At 34.6% G+C, this 21,275-nt stretch overlaps 1 protein-coding gene across 1 annotated transcript in view; it reads left to right on the top strand.

Annotated features, from left to right (window-relative positions):
• The window catches only part of LOC127949186 (adhesion G protein-coupled receptor L3), a 103,311-nt gene that overhangs the window by 60,139 nt on the left and 21,897 nt on the right, over positions 1–21,275 (top strand). Inside the window, exons 10-14 of the mRNA XM_052546179.1 lie at positions 1,011–1,049; positions 3,951–4,134; positions 16,733–16,855; positions 16,942–17,147; positions 17,244–17,420. Coding sequence (XP_052402139.1) covers positions 1,011–1,049; positions 3,951–4,134; positions 16,733–16,855; positions 16,942–17,147; positions 17,244–17,420 — 729 coding nt within the window. The remainder of the gene's footprint in view (positions 1–1,010; positions 1,050–3,950; positions 4,135–16,732; positions 16,856–16,941; positions 17,148–17,243; positions 17,421–21,275) is intronic.

Below are 21,275 nucleotides of genomic sequence, written 5' to 3'. Positions count from 1 at the left end.
AAAAATGATCACTTATTATGTTCATATGCATATTGCACATTTATCCAATAACATTATTTAGACCTTATTTTTATATTTGATAGAAAATCAGACATCAATAAATCTAACAGACTGCAATTCCCCTGTTGCATTATCATACATTATATTCAGAACTACTTAGTAATTTAAAAGTGTACACCTTGTATTAACGACAATATTTTGGCACAAATTTTGGCATGAATTTTCCTATTGAACTGGTGTCACGTTAAATATTTTGCATCTAGTTAGACCTTTGCAGTTTATGATCTTATTTAAATACATTTATTCCTAGAATAAATTGTCAAAGGTCCAGGCAAAATCTGGGTTCTGAAGCAAAAACAGTTTGAACACCAGAAGTCCCAAAACAGAGTTCCTGGTTGTCTTTCTCTGCACATTAAGCTGGAATAGGAGAAAGAATTTTACTGTCAAAAAAATCACACACATCACCTTTAATGTGTCTAAACCTAGACCAGTGAATCTCATTCATTCTCTCAGGGCCAGCTGAGCACTTTAGGGTCTGAATATCACTTTACAAACTTTAAACATCCAGCCTGTCAGTTTCCTATTACCAGCATCTAGCTAAAGTTATCAATTACACAAACATCAGCTCTTCTGCAATAAGACACAGTCTGATCCTCTTGTCCATTCAGACTTTGTATATCTCAGTGTTGTTTGTTTGTATATTTACAGTATTATTGCCCTGGCAGACATGTAGGAATGTTTAATGGGTACAGTGTCAGTTTCATGAGTTAACATGGTGACTGTAACTTAGTAACAGGTACATTTTGTTCCTAATTCTGCTCTGATACATAATATTATTATGGTCCCTTATTATTTATTACTGAATGATTGTAGATTATTTCAGCTAATTAAGCTTTGTTTCCTATTTGGCTCCGAATGATTAAATATGCGCTTAGAATTTTCATGTGTAGTTGTGTTTGTGCACTGTATGTGAGATATTGTCATTGTAATGTTTTAATATTTTCTTTCAGCTCCAGAAGAGAGAGCGATCGTGCCGTTTCTTCATACAGGTACTTCACTCTGTCCTTATTTATTGTGTTGTGTGTGTGTAGGCACACAGAGATTGTGATCACATTTTTATGCATGTTCCATTTCACCATAGATGGGTAAGGTTTTCAACATAAATGCTGCTTTATACATGTGTGGAGCCCTATCTGTCACACCATATGAATCATATTGGTTGGTGTGTGTCTGTGCGTCTGCGCTTGTGCCTGTGGGCTGCATTTTTTGCATTTATAAAAGCAGAGCAATTTTTTCTCCTGAGAAAGCAGTAGTGATGTCAGCACTGGTCAGCAGTGTCACATCAGGCGACTGATAAACACACACACACACACACAGACAGTGAAAAAAGCACAGAATAATGTAGATAAGCTCAAGAAAAGCTTAGCAGACTGAATGAATGGAAAAGCATGAGAGGAACTGATTTAGAGGAAGAAAATGACTGATGCATATCTCAAACTGAGCCAGGCTGCTCAGTCAACCCTGCCAATGCATGACAGATTTATACTGATTTTTTACTGCATGAAATAATTGAGGTCTAAATGTTGCTTGAGTATTGTTTTTTTTTTGTTTTTTTTTTAAGTGCACTTGGTAACTTTTCCTCATTAAAAATGTTTTACCCCTAAAGAGATGATTAGTAATTAAAAAAACAAACAAATCTGTTTAAAATCACTCATTTGAGACAAAGACTCCAGTTACATTAGCAGCCTAATAAAACCGGATTTATTTTATATTGAGCAGGTCATCTGAGGGTGAAAAATAAAGACCACATGACTAGCTGAACATTACTCAGTTTGTCTTGTAATCAATCTATTATTGTACTCTGCTCACATAAACAACATGGCTGTGAATAATGCATGTCTGCAGTCGGGGTGTCATGCACTTTTTATATACAGTATTTTAATTTAGCTGTATTATTTATCAGTTTTTATCATGATTAGATCCTTTTTACACACCAAAAATCATGACCTTTTAATTATTAAATAATAACTTTAATTGTATTATTATTTTTATTATTATTTAGGTGCACATGAAAATTTTTCCTCATTAAAACATGTTTACCCCTTAACAAATGAATCATCATTTCGGAAAATATGTTTTAAATCTTAGAATGAGATGTCATATCAGTAACCTGATTTTGAGCAGGTCACCTCACAGAATATTTTCACATCACAATTCTGTATTCACAGAATAATTCTGTAATTCTCAGAATTATTTCTTTTTTCTCTCTCTCTCAAAACCCTTGCCAGTTTAAATCGGCATGCTTCTGTTTACAATGGCATCGATAACGGAAATCTATTCCTTTTTCATGATCCCGCATCCACACCATTAGGCAGCATTAGTCGGAGATGACTGCTATATTGCCCAGAGCAACTTGATCCAAAAAAGGTTGTATTTTCAAATACTCTGCTGAGTAAAACAAGTCTATCAAAACATCAATTGATCCTGCTGATTTAGACAGAGAGAATTACAGGATTCCATGACAACTGTCTGAAGCCTCCCCGTGCTGACATCAAGCAAATATGGATTCCCAGTGGTCATCTAATATGTAATGCAGTGTGTGTATATGTGTCTCTTCACGCTGGATTAGCTCCTCGGCTTCAAAGCACTTCAGTTCTGCTCCATTTACCAAGTCTGTGGAGAGTATTGCCACTCTGCGTGTGAGGAAACAGAAAATAAGAAGAGTTTTAAAAAATCTCTTATCTGTCTCCGCGGTATGAGCCCCCAACTCCACACACACACACACAAACTTTCCCCTGACCTCTTGACACACTCTGTCAGAAGATTTCATAAGCAGTTTTGTGAGGAAGTAAATTTAACTCTTCCTTTTTACCTTTTATCCCAGTCGTCTCTCATCTCTGTCTCTCCCTTTTCTCTCTCTCGTAAAAGGGTCATTACTTTAGTGGTGTCAAAATGAATATACTCATCGCGTCTTGAACACACTCTTTCTCTGTCTCACACACACATGCGCCGCTCTACTGTAACTGGGGCAGAATGATTCAACCCAATGGCCAGATTAGCCTGCAGCAACCTAAAGACAAACGACAAAACTTCCCTCTGTCCATCCCTACGGATGAGTGCACTACAGCGAGAGAAGTTAATTACATTATATATCTCTCCTCTACAGATTTGATACACTTTATATGTGCTGTAGCAGTTGTAATAATAATGCAAGGTTATGAACTTCCACAGAGACATGATCTGTTTAAAACGAATGGAAGTTGACCTGGAATTATTGTTAACAGCATTTTTGTGAAAGTGACAAATATATTTGGCCTGCTTTGTGAATATCATTGTAGTCCATATGTTAATGTTGCAGCACGCTGCACTTTTTCAAATGAAAAGCAAAATTGTAATGTGGCGCGATACACTCAGCAAGCTTTTTTAATAAACTACCAGCTTAAGTCTTACCCCTTCATTTGTATATCAAGGTTGAGGTTTTAATATCCCTGTGATAATATCCTCTGCCAAATTTAAAACGCTTAATATCTTAATATCACTTTTTTTTTTTTTTTTAAATACCCTTATATTAGTTTCCACCGCACAGCCGGGACATTTCATTTTCCTATATAGCGCTCTTATAGAGCCATAAATTAGCCCTTGCCTTGTGTGAACCTGTGCGTGTTTGTGTGGATGTGAGTGTGTGTGTGCGCGCGTGATGACAGCTTCTTTCATTTTCACAATGTCTCATGCTCCCTGTGGATCTTTCTTCAGTTTGACAGGTTTATACTCCAGCACAGAAACCGTGTAGTGTGTGAGAGTGGAAGAGAAATGGTTTATGGGAGGGGTGGGCACTTTGGGAAATATGTCCTTATTGTGAAGTTCAGATGTCAGAATGTATGTGCGTGCGGGTTCAGAAGTCGTCCCCCACCTGCAGAACGCTGACATCTCTCTTTTTCTTTGTTCTGCAGGCCATGGTAGAAACGGTGAATAACCTTCTGCAGGTGCGATCCCGAGCGGCGTGGAGGGAGCTGTCTGTGGCCGAGCAGCTGCGGTGCGCAACCATGCTGCTAGATACGGTGGAGACGGGCGCCTTCATGCTCGCAGACAACCTCCTCAAAACCGACACCATACAGGAGAGCACCGACAACATACGTGAGTTTACCAAACACGTCCTTGCACATGCTAAGCGAATGTTTACACGCAAATCTCTATGCATATATTTCATTGAGCTAATCAGATTTCACCCCCGTGACTCCTGCTGCTTGTTCTGATTTCTCCTGTCATGAGGAGACAAAAACAAGTTAAACAACAGATGGATAAAAAAATCGGATGTTTTTATGCACATGAGGGAAATTCCTAAACTGATTCGTTATTGAATAAGAACCATAGAAATCGATGAATTCACAGACCCGTTTGATAGTGTGCTGGGTTTGTGTAAAATAATAATAATGTCACAGTTTCTTCACATATTGCACATAAATCTTCATAACATGATGGGTTTTTATTTCCCGCTTTCATTTTTAACACTTCCAAAGACACGCTTCAAGAGGTGTAAAAGCGCATTAATGCATTGCAATGTATCGCTGTGTGCATGGAAATTCAATGCATCATTTACAGAATTGAATAATTATTATTGTACATTATCATAATTTTTTTTTATTGTAATAATACCAAAATGTAACCAAAATATAAAAGTCAATTGTTGAGAATGTGAATGCAAAACTTATTCCACTATAGCATAAATTTGACCAGCCCACCAGTTACATTTGTGTTTTTAGTATCTTGTTTTGCAAACAGTTATGAATCAAGACTAATATAGCCAGATCGTGACCACATTTTGAATTGTTTGATTATTTGCACTGTTTAGTAAAGAAACACATTGCAGAAATACTAATGTGTTAAAAAAAACATTTAAACAAGAAAAAATTTATTTTAGAAACAAAACTGCATAATTTTTTTAAAAGTCTGGTGTCAGTAAGATTTATTTTTGGAAAAAAAAAACAATACTTTTTTTTTTTAGCAAGGGCTAATTAAAATGTAAATTGTTCTTTTTTAATTAAATGCTGTTAAAAATAAATGTATCAAGGTTTTCTCCTAAATATTAAGCAGAACAACTGTTGGATAATAATAAGAAATGTTTCTTTAGAGCCCTATCAGGATATTTTTATATTTTGCAATATTACACATTTTACTGTATTTCTTATTAAATATTTGTAGTCTCGGCATGCAAAAGAGACTCAAAAACATTAATGACCACATTTTATTGAAAAATAATATATGTTCCTGGTTATTATATAAAAAAGGTATTGTATTTTAGTCTGATTGTACTGTATATATATATATATATATATATATATATATATATATATATATATATATATATATATTTTTTTTTTTTTTTTTTTTTTTTACTTTCTTCAAAAATGCACATAAACACTGCTAGGAGTTCACATGTAAGACCTGATGCATAAAAAACACATTATCACATTAGAGGTACACAGCAGGGTCACACGCTTCATGTGCACTCGAGCCAGATGTAACGAAGCATGCCTGTGAAAAACACAAGACACAGGGGGTCTCATTCTGTCTGACTCATGCAGAGGAATCCATGCCTCGTCTTAAGAAACAGTAAGAAGGGGTCAAAATGTGTACTGAATGACAGAGACTGCCACAGATACACAGAAAGTATGCACTCAAAATGGCATCCTTTCTCCAGCTTGAAGGTATTAATAATTATGGATCAATATGTCAATTCAAATGTAACATTTGAAACCGTTGCTGTGTTAATTGTGGAACACTCTAGTACACCGGTAACTGCTCTCGTGCTGTCAGTCAGTGCAGGCAGGAGGCCCTTTTCTTCAAGCATCTTGTGAATGAATGGGCCCTGTGAAACTGTGAGAAGAAAAAATTAATCTAATCTATAATAAATATTTAAACCAATGCTAAAAATAAGGTTGCAAATTTAGGACAGTTTCAAATCCCGGAGCCTCTCTCTCACTCTCTAGAAATCTAGCAGTAATAAAATTGCAGTGTATTTACAGTATATATGCTTTTTCAAATAAACTAAATAGAATTACAGAAAATATATAATAATATTTTCAGGATGATCAGATTTTGCAATTAATCTCCCAAGGTTTACTTCTTACTATCAATGTGTTCTGCCAAAAATGAACAACAGGAACAAATAAATAGTGTGTGATACAACAAACCAAGGCTCAGTTAATGTACAGTACATGACATTTAGAAGCAGATAAATCAACAACACAACCACAATAATAAACCAGCCTGTAGTAAACATATAATTTTGCATCCATCTCTGTAAACCAACAGAAATTAAAGTACAGTCTGGTTCAAAAGCCTTAAATGGCCCCAAGAAATACAGTAAATATACTGTCCTCCTTCTTCTTCTTCTTCTTTTTATTCTATGCAACATAAAAATATATATTTTGAGACATTTGGGGTGAACTGTCCTTTTAAACAGATCTCTTCAATGTATTTCCAAGAATCTTTATCATTATTTTACATATTTTGGCAAATGTAGTGACTAAATGTTCTCTGGTGCTGGCCATCTGATGCATCTGATGATCTCAGTGAATCCAGTACAGTCTGCTGAATCATAAATGCTCCAGAGGTGTCAGACTGATAGTCACAATTTACTGCTAAATGTAGCCGTGATGGCACTTTTACAGTCCTGCATCTGTTAGGAATAAAAAAAAAAGAAAGAAAAAAAAACCTTCGAGCTTAAAGTTTATTGGTATTGAATATGCTGCAACTTCAGATGAAGTGTAGTGCTGTACATGTGATAGCACCACAGATTATTCCATCTGATACTAAAGCTATATTAAAACAATAATATATTTCCAAAAATACAAATTAAACTTTACATTTTTGCATTAGGCAGATGATTTTATTTAAAGCGACTTCCAATAAAGGACCACCAGCAATTTTTCAAAGCAGTTTTTGTAAAATTCAATGTCAGGTGTATTAGAAAGCAAGATTAGAAAACAATCAAGAACAGAGATGAAGTTCATAAAGAAGAATTTGACTTTTTCTTCTAAGTGCCTAAAGTTTAAAGTTGTGGAGAGCTTGAGGAAGATGTGTGTCTTCAGCTGCTTTTTGAAAGTTGTGATGTTCTCAGTAGATCGGATTGAGGTTGGCAGCTCATTCCACCAGAGAGGAGCAGAATGTGGAGAAAGAGGAAAGTGACTTTGTCCCTTTTTGAACATGAACATTAAGGCACCCCTCATTCTATGACTATAACTTGTAGGAGTGCATTGAAGTAGGAGTGTGCGAGTCCACTGGCAGTCCCTGAAAGTCAATGACAAAGTTTCAAATCTGATTCTGGCAGCAACTATGAGTCAGTGGAGTGAGATCAGGAGAGGTGTGACGTCGGTCCTCTTTGGCTGATTGAAGAAAAGCAGTTCTGCCGTGTTCTGGATCATCTGCAGAGGCTTAGTTGCGCTGTATGAAAGAGCTGGCCAGTTGAACACTGCAGTAGTCCAGTCATGAAATGACAAGAGCTTGGACAATGAGCTGCACCACATACTCTGACATGATACAATACGTGCAAACCAGCAAGACTGCTCCGTTGTTGAAACTTAATACTTTGTGTAATTTTAAAATATTTAAACATTACATATCTCTTCTCTACAGGTTTTACACACTTTATATGTGCTGTAGCAGTTATAATGATAATGCAAGGTTATGAACTTCCACAGAGACATGATCTATTTAAAACCAATGGAATTTGACCTGGAATTATTTTTAACAGCATTTTTGAGAAAGTGACAAATATATTTGGCCTGCTTTGTGAATATCATTGTAACATAAAAATACTTATACAAAATGGGTTGGGTAGTGGATTTCTAGTTTCCAGCGTGCTTTGTATAGGACTGTATAAGGAGAATAAATGTTGAAAATAAGTGATATTTTATGTGTTTGTTTGGTAAACAGAAAGATCTGTTAGAAAGATCTGTCCATTGTGCTGAAGTTAGGTTGTGGGTTGCTACATAAAGATATATACAATAACTCATGAGCATTGCTTGTTCTAATGTCAAGATATAACGTTCATTAAATTGACATGGTAAATAAGTTACATTTAATTGAAACAGAAATAGATCAAATTAATTGGTTCCAGGGCTGCCACTCATTTATGTTGAAATTATTTGGAAGAACTTAACTTTTAGAGTAATCAATAAAAAAAAACTTAGATTTTTTATTGAAAAAATCTAAAAAAAAAATGTTTTGTTTTTAGTGTTTTTTTTTATTATTATTATTATCGAAAACGTATTTACGTTTGCAGGGATTACAAGAAGCTCTATGTATGCTAGAGTTGACACTTTGAACTTCATCCAATCCAATACAGCGATATAATCTGGTTCGGTAGGGTCATCAGGTTGAAACAACAGATAGAACTGCATATAATCTAGTGATAGGAATCCATGTGCCTTTATGAAAAACAAGGTTGTGTGTATGAAAAAAAAGAGGACTGAGTACTGAGCCTTGAGGGATCCCAGTAATTAGCTGATGTGACACCCATGAAAAGACATGAAATCTTGAGAAAGGCACCCTTACATACTCAACCGAAACAAATGGAAATAAAAGTAATGTAATTTTTTAAATAATGATAATGTAATCTCCTTATCTCACTGTTCTGATAAGAAGCACATACTTTAAATAAAATAAACAAAGCATGCTGAACTTTCTTTGTCAATCATACACTTATACACAAATACAAGGACAAATTCTGTCTCACATTCATCTGCCCACACACACATCCATATATAACCATGACATTAATCAAAACATTGCTGAAATTTTATAGCTGGAGCAATCACTCAAAACAATGAGCTCATGCACACACAGTTTTACAGCCAGGGTTTAAAATTAACATTCAACAAAATCCAAAAGCATATAAAAATTGGCTTAAGCGAATACATGACAGCCAGTTGGTCTTTTCTAGGAACTGCAAAATATTGCATGATTATTTGTTTGTGTTTTTCTTGGAAACCAACTTTTTTATTTTGTCTTTTATTGTCCAGAAACTTATGTAAAGACACATTTATGTAGAGATATGATCATGGAGAAAAACATTCATGACATTAGCCTCCAAAACACAATTAAAAATGAAATCTAAATATTCACAATTTTGTGTAAGAAGTTATATATCATTGAAAGAGGCTGTGCATGATGGACACTGGCTCTGCTTTTTAAAGTGTCAGACTCAATCGTGCGAAATCAAAATGATTACATAATAGTTTTATATTAGTTTTAATTGTTATAGTGTCATATTAATTTTATTTTATTTTTAAATAGTTGCATTTAGTATCCACCAGACTCAGAAGTCTGCACAAATCGCATATGCACCTCTTTTATGATACTTTATTTTGTACTTTTAGAGCTTTTTTAAAGGTTTGAAGCTCTGGTCCCTGATAATTGTAATGAGAAACCAGTACAGTCTTTAGAATTTCTCCTTTTTGTCTTCCACAGGAGTAGGAAAGTAATGTGGGTTTTGAGCAATATAAGGTTGAGTAAATTATAATAGCATTTTAATTATTTATTTATTTTTTTAAAGAAGAAGAAGAAGACGAAGTTTTTACCATTTGCATTGACAGAGAAAGACAGTGAAAGACTAGAGAGAGGAAGAAAGTGAGGGAGCCGGTGGCAAAGACTTGAAATGTAATAAGGGAGGACATGAGAACAGCAGGAAGAACAATACTAAGGAGGAGACAGAATGACCAGAACATTACCAGAGACAGAAAGAGTGAGATAGACAAATGCAGCGCGAACTGACTGAGTGGAAAAGAGAGGATGAAAGAGAGAGGAAGAGAATAAATGAAAGAAAACAAAAAGATAGAAAAGAGAGAAATCGAGGAGGAGGGATGGTGTTCAGGGATCCATGCTAACTGCTGTATTCTGCTCCAGTGCTTTCACAGCGCAAAGGGGGAAATTTATTGTTCCTGGCAAACAATTTATCCGCCATTCCACCACTCAAGGCCGGTTCACATGCATCTCGTTTGAGAGAAATAGCTCTCCGTGGGATTGCCCTCTAGCCTAGCTTTCCCCCCTCTCTCTGCGTATTTCATCACTTGTGTTTTTTGTGCATGTTTTTTTTTTTTTTTTTTTTGGCATCTGATCGGCTTCCTTAGTTGTTTGGCCTTGATGTTTTACAGGGATGTTTTTGGAGGGTTTCATTAGAGGATAGGCAACATCAAAAAACTCCACCGGCGTCTGTGTGATCTCTTTTATGCAAATATATGTGGCTAACTGTTAGCATTCCCATTCATCTCAATGGCAGCTGCTCAGCTGGTACTAAAGCAGGCAATCTTTGCTATCTCTGCTCATGAGCACTTAGTTGTGCCAATCACCTGAGCGGTAAAAGCCAAATAACTAAGCACTCTGAAGCCAGAGGAACCCTTTACTTATATTATCATTGGCTGGGATGTGAAATGCACCAGACATAGGAAAATATAAATCAATTTTAGGCATTTGAGAGCCCTTTTACACAGAATTGGGCACTGGTAAAACATTAACTGTAATATAATTAAATTGCACTAAGAAATGGTTGTCAGTGCTAAAAGAACCTTACAGAGTGTAGTTCACCTGTTTAGTCCACCTAGACCACCAGACCTGCACGAGTCGCCCACCAAGCACATTCTATAAAAAGCCTGAATTAGTGCCGGTCGATAAATTATATCATATCAAGATTACGATAAAATGTATGTCAATGATGATAAGCGCTGGACATTTTAACTCAATATGAATTAATCTAACATCCTATCACACAACAGAAATAAATGTTACAGCAGCCAGTCAGTGCATGTCGCTAATAAGTCTGCATGTTCTGTGATACACACACTCAAACACACGTGACTCGCTGTGTATTCAGTATCTGAATATATGAGGACATAATCACATGCACTTCCTCTCCAGAGCTGCTCTAAGAGTCACTTTACCAGCTTTATGCAGTTTCATTTGAGAAAAATGACCTTCAAATACATGCTGACACTAAAACTTAAATTGATAGACCTTCATAACAAGAACTTGAAATTATGACCGAATACATTACTACTGTATACTAAAATGCAATTCTAATTGCAAATAATATTATTATTTTAAAGGTGTATCATACAACCAAGTTATTTTTATTATTATTCATTTATATAATTTTGTTGTGCAGCATTATATCTGATAAAATTCTAATTTGTTGTAAATTGTTTTTTTTTTTATTTGATTACATTTTAAAAGATTGATTAAATTGTTGTTTTAATGATTCATTTCAATAGACACCATTTTTTATGATAAATTTGTACTGAATCATAAAACACAGAATCCATAATGAATCAAATGGAAAACACAGAATTTAGAAAAAATAAAATGCATTTCATGGGGTCCTAAATTAAAACGTAGTTCCTCTGTGGAATTTAACTGTGAAAAAAGTTATGTTAACCTTCATTCTAACAAACCTAACAAATCATCATCATCATCATCATCATCATCTGTTTTTATTTGGGCATCAGAATTCCACAAAATCAACATAGTAACAACTAACAATCCTCAACACAACAGGCGAAACCAAAAAGGATACATGCGCAGATGATCAAGTACATTAAAACAAATAAATAAAACCGTGGATCTGATGCTCAAAAGGAGTAGGCAGAAGCTTAAGCTTATTGACGCCTACCCCCTTTTTTTTTACATTTAAACCGTAGGTATCTACTATAATCGATAAGACAGTTGCCACATATTAGTGTTGTCCTATTCCAGTGACAGTACAATCAACAATATTAACTCACAATCATTCTGCTAATTCCAAAAAGAAGAATCTTCAATAAGTACAAAAAAAAAACACACACACACAAAAAAAAAATAATAAAAAACACCTCATTGCCGGTAACAACTCGCTAGTCACCAATCTTTTAATTTGATCTTTTGTTCCTTACTTGTTATGAGTTCAATACATTTACTGGCCACAATTGTTTATAATTATAAATAGTTTAATTATATTATCTTGATTAACTTATATTATCTTTTTAGTTTGTCAGTCCAAAAAAATACAACATAAATAGATTGCTCTGCAGCTAATTCCATTTCTACACCTAAGGACATTCTTCTGTCCTGTACTTAGACAGTATAACTTGTTTATACTTTGATTTAAATTGATAAATGAATGGGCACTGCTTGAGTTGGGCTCTCAGGTTATTCCAGAGCCTGGCACCACACACAGACACACACATACTTTTCTTCGTCGTTCTGAAAGCCGGTACTTTAAAATGACCATAACCTCTCAAATTGTAACAGCTATCTCTTTTTATGAATAGTTTTTGAATATTTGCAGGTAGTAGGATCCAATTTGCTTTATACATTAATTGTGCAGTATAAAAAACGACTAAGTCCATGAATTTAAGCATATTACTTTGTAAAAACAGTATATTTGTATGTTCTTGGTATCCTACCTTATGAATAACTCTGATTGCTCGTTTTTGGAGAGTTACAAGGGAATGCAGGGAACTCTTATAATTATTACCCCAGACCTCAATTCCATACATTAAGTATGACAAAATCAGACTGGAATACAATATATACAGCGCCTTGTAATTTAAAACGTACTTAGCTCTGTTTATGATTGCAATATTTTTTGATATCTTCCTTTGTATGTGTCCAATGTGTGATTTCCAGCTCAATTTGTTGTCTATTGTGATTCCCAAGAATTTAATTTCTGTTACTTTTTCTATTTCAATACCATTTATACGTATCAGTAGTTCCGGAGTTTCCTTATAATTGCCAAAAATAATCATTTTTGTTTTACTTAGATTGAGTGACAATTTGTTTAAATCCAGCCATGTTTTAAATTTGGCTAATTCCTGATTAACATCCTTTATAAGTCTATTATAGTTATCGTTGGAATAAAATAAGTTGGTATCATCAGCAAATAATATCTAAGCCTAACAAACACGTGAAAAGCATGTCCTTCCCCATTAATGGTAAATTAATATCATGATAAATATCAATATCATATGATATGACAAAATCCAGAAAAAAAAACACATTATATAAAAGTTAGAAACTAATTTGTATTTCAAATAAATAATTCCCCCACTTTATTATTATTTCAACAAAAACGTTGAATAGCACTATATATATATCCCTTCAGGGAGCCCTCACTGACAAAAAGGTTGGAGACCCCTGATCTAGATGTTTGTAACACCTGAACCAGCAAATAAATAAATAAATACAAATTAGAAATGTGTCTTGGAAACTGAAACTGAAATAAGGATAAATTAAATATAAATATAAATATGAAAAATACAAAAATAAAATCAAAATGACAAAAGCCTGTAACAAAATAATACAGTGTAAAAATGTAAATGAAAACTGAAAATATAATAAAAAAGCTCATTTAAAATAATAATACAATAATATATAATATTATATAGAGAATACTAAAATAACATAGTCTAAGCTTATAGACGAATTGGTTATCAGTGTGCTAAGCTAGTGTGCTAAGTGATTAGCATGCAAAATGTAACTAAGAACATAAACTGAGAATATAAAAAAAAGAAGACATGTATTTTCTGTTCTGTTTATCCTGACAATTTTAGAAATATTAATTGTAAGATTTTGTTAAAAATACCTCTCAAATGACTTCATATTAAACATCAAATAACTTGTTAGTTTCCAGTGTGTACTACAGACAGACCGGAAACTTGGTTAAGACACTGTTGCACACACACACACACACACACACACAGACACAAAAAATCAGTCATGAAACATGGACTTATGCAACCATATTTTACGTGTCTTTTACATAAGACTTAATCAAGAAATTAATATGCAGAACTTCTTAGATGCTTTTCAGCACTGAGCACAAATCCTTTTTTGCATACATAAGCCTTTGAGTAAAAAGAAAATAGTGTTTTTATCATTATGTTCTTCATTTTTTGATCTTCAATCTCAAATCTTAGCCGAAAGCTAATCTTAATCTCGCAGACAGAATCTCCCACCATTATCCCTTTATTCAAATGAGAAACGTATTCCTCCTCTCATTCGCTCTCTCTCTCTCTCCCTCCTTTAAGGCTTTCTTTATGCTACGAGCTGTTCTTGTTAAATGAATGTGTACACTCAAGAGTGGAGAACATGGAGGAAAATTGCTTTTTTTAGAGACCAAATGCAGATATGGTCATATTTTTTTGTGACACAAGATGCTCTCTAAATCTTTTTAAAACAGGATAAGAGAAGAACGATCCAAATGACTTGTCTGGTTTGAATAAAGCATGTTTATAGATTATGCTTGTGTGTTACAGTATACAGTTTTCTGTGAAGACTAGATTCAGCTAATTAGGTTAGCACAGTGTGAGCACCCCTGCAGCCTGTGTGTGTGTGTGTGTGTGTGCTTTGAAGGCACCATATCTGCTGTGCAGTACTTGAAGTGGTTTATATAACTGGGCTGTTCTGTTCCTAATGGATCTTTTTCTCTCTCTCACACACACACACACCGTATCCCTCTGATCATCACCCTGGAGGGTGTGAGTTTATTACTTCAGGTTTTTCTTTGTGTTTTCTGTACGAGTATCACTCCTTCCGCCTTAAAAAAAAAAAAAAAAAAACGCTTTCTTATATGTCCTTTATTCAGGATATTCTTTTCCCAGACTCCCAAAAAAGTGTCTGACAGGAAATCCATGGTGCATTCAGCTCTAAGACAGGTCTGAGGAGGGTAAGAGCACTCCAAATCTGTCACAAGCTTAGTGATTCAGTCATCTGTAGATGAGCGTATACAATATGTTACGTCTCACCCGAGAAGTACTCAGGAAATTTGCACCATCTGACTTGCATAATTAGAACTCACTTTGCATCATTTTGATTATTAGAGAGGTATAGTGTGATGTAGTTTGTAAATAAATTATTGTAATGCTGGCAGAAAGGTATCATCTATTAAATGAGATCAGATGGGTGTTAAAGTTAGATTCTTAAAAAAAAAAATTGTTTCATAAAACGCACAATTGTGCACGAACACACACACATACAGAGCTGTATTTTTATACTTTATATTACAAAACCTGGGTAGAAAATTACATAAACCGCCTGTAGCTTGGCCTAGAGACCACCTTCAGATATGAGGGAAATGATTTTAATAATGCTCAGACACACATACACACATAGATTCAGATGTGATTTAAAGATGTATAACTTCATAACACGTCTGTTGTATAACTCATTGCTCTCCCAGGGGAACTGTAGACTTCACATGCTGATGTGATATACCACATATGCACATGCACACACATACTTTCATGTCTCAAAGTGAATTTATAAAGCTATTTGGCCAGCCAAAGGTGTCTTTCATCTTAACTCAATAAAAAATTTTTTTTTCGCAGTGCAGCGTCTTAACCGAATACTGCACAATCAATACACTGATTTATAGATGGGGTTTGATAGATTAATGACTTTCTACACAAACTTCGATTTGTGGATGCAGGCATGTTTTCTTTCTTTCTTTCTTTTTTTTATTATGAATGTTTAAATCCCAAGACTGTCTTCATGTTTTGGTGTGGGGGGGGGGGGGCATAAATAATTGAGTTTGTTCGTCAACATGTTCTTTTTTTTTTTTACAGATGCATTAAGGATTGTATAGAGTGCATTTACAGATTTGATTTACCCTGCTTATATATGAATCTATATGTATTATGAAAATGTGTCTTTATGTAATTGTTAATTATTGCATTCATAATTTATATACTTCACCTGAAAGACCATGGTAGTGACAATCAATGTTTTTGTTGTTAACTACAATTATTAAAAATCATTTGCATCAACTCAAATGAAATAGAGGTTAAACAAAATGTAGATTTTAAAAAAATGAATACTTATTGAACTAACATAAGTAAAATGTGTTTAAAGCAGAAACTGACTGAAAATAAAAAATGAAAGTTTAATTGAAATATCAAAATAGAAACATTAAAAATGACAAATACAAAATTACTTAAATTAGAGATATACTTAAACCGGCCATAATATAAAATCTGAAAATATAAAACTATGCTATATGTTATGCAGCACTATACAATATACTAAAATAACAAATAAATAACAATAATCAGTTCTTCCTTTGATTTGCATAATCAACACTGATTTCTGCATCGCTTAAAAGACCTGTTCTAGTAAAGCTGACCCTTTTCATAGCTCTGCCCTCTTTGTCACTGTTGCTAGCCTTAGAAAAAAAAATATTTTTCAGTATAATATTCTTGTATAATTCTGTAATGAAGTGTGAGATTGCAAATCATCTTTTATCTCTCTTTAAAGAAACAATTCAATTAAAACCTGCAACTCAGTATTGAGACAAATGCTTATCACAGTCAACTGAAAAGAGAAAAGGCTCATTTGAAATCGATTACAAATGATAACATTAGCGCAAGTGAACAGAATTGTTTCTAATGTCTCTACAACACACCATCTGCGCTACTGTGAGCTTTTTAGTAGCTGTCACCTCTACTGTGACCTGAATCCATACGTAAATGAATTAACATTCAGTTATTAACATTAATTTACCTTGAAGCAAATGTGGGTGTTCTTACCGACGTGCACTTTAAATATATTCATTTTAGAATGAGGGGTGACACAGAGTTTAATCCACAGCGTGAACCTCTCAAGATTTTGAAAATGTCTCATATATATAGAAAAGAGTTCATCTTACTGTTCCTCCAGTCTGATGGGGGCAGCATTTAATTGTGAGCATGTTTATGCTTTGCAGAACTGGAGGTGGCACGTCTAAGTACAGATGTTAATCTGGCTGATCTAAGCTTCCCTCAATCTGGACTAACCGGCAACTCCATTCATCTCTCCGCCAACACACTCAAACAGCAAGGACGCAATGGTAATTCGTCTTTGTCCACCTGCCTCTGTCTAATTCCCTATCTGTCACTTTCCAGACTGACCGCTTGTGTGTTCTCTATTCCTCAGGTGAGATCCGCATAGCGCTTGTTCTCTATAAGAACCTCGGTCAATACCTGTCCACGGAGAACGCAAGCGTGCGTCTGGGCAGTGAAGCGGCCTATCCAAACTATTCCCTGATAGTCAACTCACCTGTTATTACTGCAGCTATTAATAAAGACAGTAACAAGGTCTACCTGTCTGAACCTGTGGTCTTCACTGTCAAACACATAGAGGTATTATATACTCCTACAGTTTAATCTTTCAGGATCTTTTCTGCGTGTATTTCCATCACTATAATCGAGTTTATGATGTGCATCTCCTTATTCCAGCAGTCGGAAGAGAACTTCAATCCGAACTGCTCTTTTTGGAGTTACTCCAAACGCACCATGACTGGATATTGGTCCACTCAGGACTGCAGACTACTCGGCACCAACCGCACTCACACCTCCTGTTCCTGCACACACCTCACTAACTTTGCAGTGCTTATGGCCCACGTGGTGGTCAAGGTATGTCACACACTTATTTTATCAATGCTTATCTCATCAATGAAAGTACTTATTAAAATGTATATTGACTTAGGACATCTTGATTTGTGACCCTGTCATAACTGTCAATTCATCATCTGATCATCTGAAAGCTGGATAAATAAGATCTTCACTGATGTATGGTTCGTTAGGATAGGATAATATTTGGCAGAGATGCAACTATTTAAATATCTACAATCTGTTTGGGCAAAATAAATCTTAAAATTAAGTCCTTAGCAATGCATATTAATAATCAAAAATGAAGTTTTGACATATTTATGGTAGGAGATTTAATAAATATATTCATGGAACATGATCTTTACTTAATATCCTTGTGATTTTTGGCATAAAAGAAAAATCTATAATTCTGACACATACAATATATTGTTGGCTCTTGCTACAAATATAAATGCACTGCTTATGACTGGTTTTGTGGTCCAGGGTCACATTTGTTATTCAGAAGGTCACAATACGGCAAGAATAAAAACACTATAAAAACACTATATTTCAGTATACAGTGTAAAAAAATCTGTAAAAAAAAAAAAAAAAAAAAACAGTAAAAAGCAGAGGTGCCAGCAATCTACTGTAATTTTACAGTACAATAATCATACTGTGAAATCATTTACAGTTTATTAGCATAAAAAATGAAATAAAGTATAATTCTGTTTTTTATTTACAGTAAAATACTGACAGCAGTCTACTGTAATTCTACAGTATTCATGCTGTGAATTATTTAACAGCTTTTTTCTGTAATTAAATGCTGTACATTTCTGTGATTTTTAGTTTAGAACATCATTGTTGTTTCTGTACTTTATATTGACTCTTTATTATACAAAGGTATAAAATAATGGATAGGAATAATTAGATTGAAGAATCATAACGTATTTATTTTAAATCTTTTTTTATTTATTTATTTTAAATCTAATGTTATTTTATGCCTTGGTAAAGACTGAATTTAAAGAAACCAATGATGCTGTAATTAGACTTACATTAGAACATTAATGTTCTGTGGCCTACACACATCTACTTAAAATACATTATTTAGAAAGATCTAAAAAAACAAGCAGATATTTAAAATATATAAATCAAAATATAGTTTTATTTAAAAGAGCAGTCAACATTTAACAAGGATACAAAACGATAAAATGGTAAAAAAAAAAAAAAACGGAAAAAACTGATTTTGACTAGCAAACTAAAACTTAAAAATAATAAATAACAGACACAAAGGGCTCTATAATACACCTGGTGCAATGTGACACAAGGCGCAGCGCAAGTGTGTTTGCTAGTTTCAGTCCAGTGCCGTTCACATTTTCTAATTTTTTAATTAGAATTTAACTAATTTTTTTTTTGATTAGCAAATGCATTTGCGCTCATTATTGTGCCCATGGGCACGCTGGTCTAGAAAGGTGTGTTCAGGAGCATTGCTGGCGCAATGCTATTTTAAGGAGCTGTTTTTTTTTTTTTGTTATTTAAAGAATGTACACGCTGCTAATTAAACACAGGCACACACAGCGGCACACAAACATGCCAAATATGATTTTATTATTAATATTTTTGTAGGCTAATTATATTTATATATATATATATATATATATATATATATATATATATATATATATATAAATGCCTACATGTCATAATGGATTGTCATCACATGGATCAGAATTAGGCTCTATTTGCTCGCACACAAGCAGCTCAGTTTCATCTCGGAGATGCGTTCTGTCTTTGCGCTTGCCAAATTTCCGACATGGAATTAGCAAATCCGTCATGGCACGAGTGCAACTGGCTCTTATAGGGAATGGAAGATGAGACTCTGATTGGTTCATTGCAGGTTACTCCCAAAAAACACCCATTACTTATTTAGAGAATAGGGACAACCCATGTGCCCAGGCGCGCCAACCGTTTTTCTGTCTTTAAAATAGCAAAAGTGAATTTGGACATGCCCTGAGTGCACCTGCGCCATGCGCTTTACACTTTGTGTTTAGATCATTAAAATAGGGCCCAAAATAACCAAATAAGTTACAAACATGACAACCTGAGATTACAGTAAACAACTTTAATATTTTTTTTAGATTTTGGGAAATGTTTTGATATGCAATTTTAAGAACATGTAACAAATTTAGTAAAACATTTTAGTGGAAAAAAAATAATAATAAAAACATTTGTTTAGCGTGTGCACCTTTTAAAAGAGTCCTAATCCTTGGTGAATGACTTCACAATGACTAACAAAAAGGTTATTTTATCTACAGTTGTTAGATCTAGAATTCTAAAGTGAAATAAGATAGCAGGTAAGATTACATTTATTTGAATTAATTTGAATATAATGATAACAAGAGAGTGAGCGAGTGATAGAGCAAACGCGAGAGATAAAAGTATCCTACCCAGTGAAGCTTTGGTTTATAAAAAATAAAATAAAAAAACAGGCACATGTATTTCATTTGTATTTTGCAAACAACTGTTTTCCCCTCTTTGATGTGTATTTTTTTCAAATGAGAATAAAAGGACTTCAAGTTCTTACACGTTTCCCTGCAGAAACCGACATGACTTGCCAATTCAACTTCATGACACAATAGGCTTAACCACAGATTTGCCATGTCTGTAAATGTGACACCTTAAAACTGGAAACCTTAGAAAAGACCTACTGCAATCTGGAAAAACAACTTAAAATTTTATTTAGGTGTATCTTTATGCATTCTCATGTGCCTTGCATGAGCCAATACTGTGGCACAGTTATGACCACAGTAACCAGGCCTGACAGGAGAACATTTTCACTGTCAATTTGAAGAAAAAAAAAAAATAAGGCAGCATATGCGATTGCCATACAATTGCTCAAGGCAGTCAATTCTATGCAATCAACATTTTGAATAAGTTTTTACACTTAACATCCTTTGATATTCAACTAAAAAATGTCAGAAAGAAGACAAGTATAATGGCTGAATTTGGTTAAAACGTGTATCAGGGAGAGATGACATTCAATACTGCACGTTAGACAGGAAACAACACGGCTTAATTAAGAAGGGACCTAATGGGGCACACCTGGGATCAATATAACTAAATGTGAAACACCTGGAACAAGTGATCATAATAAGGACAAGAACAGGAAGGACTAAATTAAAGCATAGGAGAAACACGGGAAGACCAGGGCTGTTTCTCAATATGCGTTCTTCAGCGATCTTGCGTCCTTGTGTTCTCGATTTACGTCATCATTAACCATCGAAGTTCAATTCCAATTCTCAAGAACGCACGTACAGAGGACGCATGGAAGTGCCCGGATGTGTTCTTGATATCGAGGATGCATCGAGTGCAGACTTGAGAGAATCAAACCGTTAGAAATCCCAGAAGACACTGCGGGCGTGGGGTACGGAAACCTGCAAGCTTTTAATAAAGATATGAGACCCCGAGAAAGTCTGCAGTATTTTTTATCGTCATATTAAAATGAATCTTAACTTAGTCATAGTTAAACATATAACACTGTAAAAATAAAACTTTATACAGCTATAAAATGTTTTAATAAGTTATGACATTTGTTTGTAATGTGTTATATTTATGGTTCATTGGCCGCTGCTTATGCTGTGACTATGGAAGAGTGCAGCACATCTCAATACTCATAAGGGTGCATTCTGTGTTCTCGCATCCTCCCGAGTTCGTTCTTCCAAGGAAGCTTGGCAAGACCTGTCTCCACGAGAACGCAGGTCCGTTCTTTGCATTCTTGGAATTGAGAAACAGCCTGGGACTGACATTACTTCCCCGTCCTGGAAGGATCGTCCTCACGCCCCACAATATCCGGGGGGTGGAATACAGACATGGGACGGCAGGAATCCAGAGAGTTACCCGTTC

The sequence above is a fragment of the Carassius gibelio genome, chromosome B1 (assembly GCF_023724105.1).
Source record: "Carassius gibelio isolate Cgi1373 ecotype wild population from Czech Republic chromosome B1, carGib1.2-hapl.c, whole genome shotgun sequence".
Taxonomy (NCBI): domain Eukaryota; kingdom Metazoa; phylum Chordata; class Actinopteri; order Cypriniformes; family Cyprinidae; genus Carassius; species Carassius gibelio.
The sequence above is the reverse complement of the archived record's forward strand: the minus strand, read 5'-3'. Positions and strand labels throughout refer to the sequence as shown.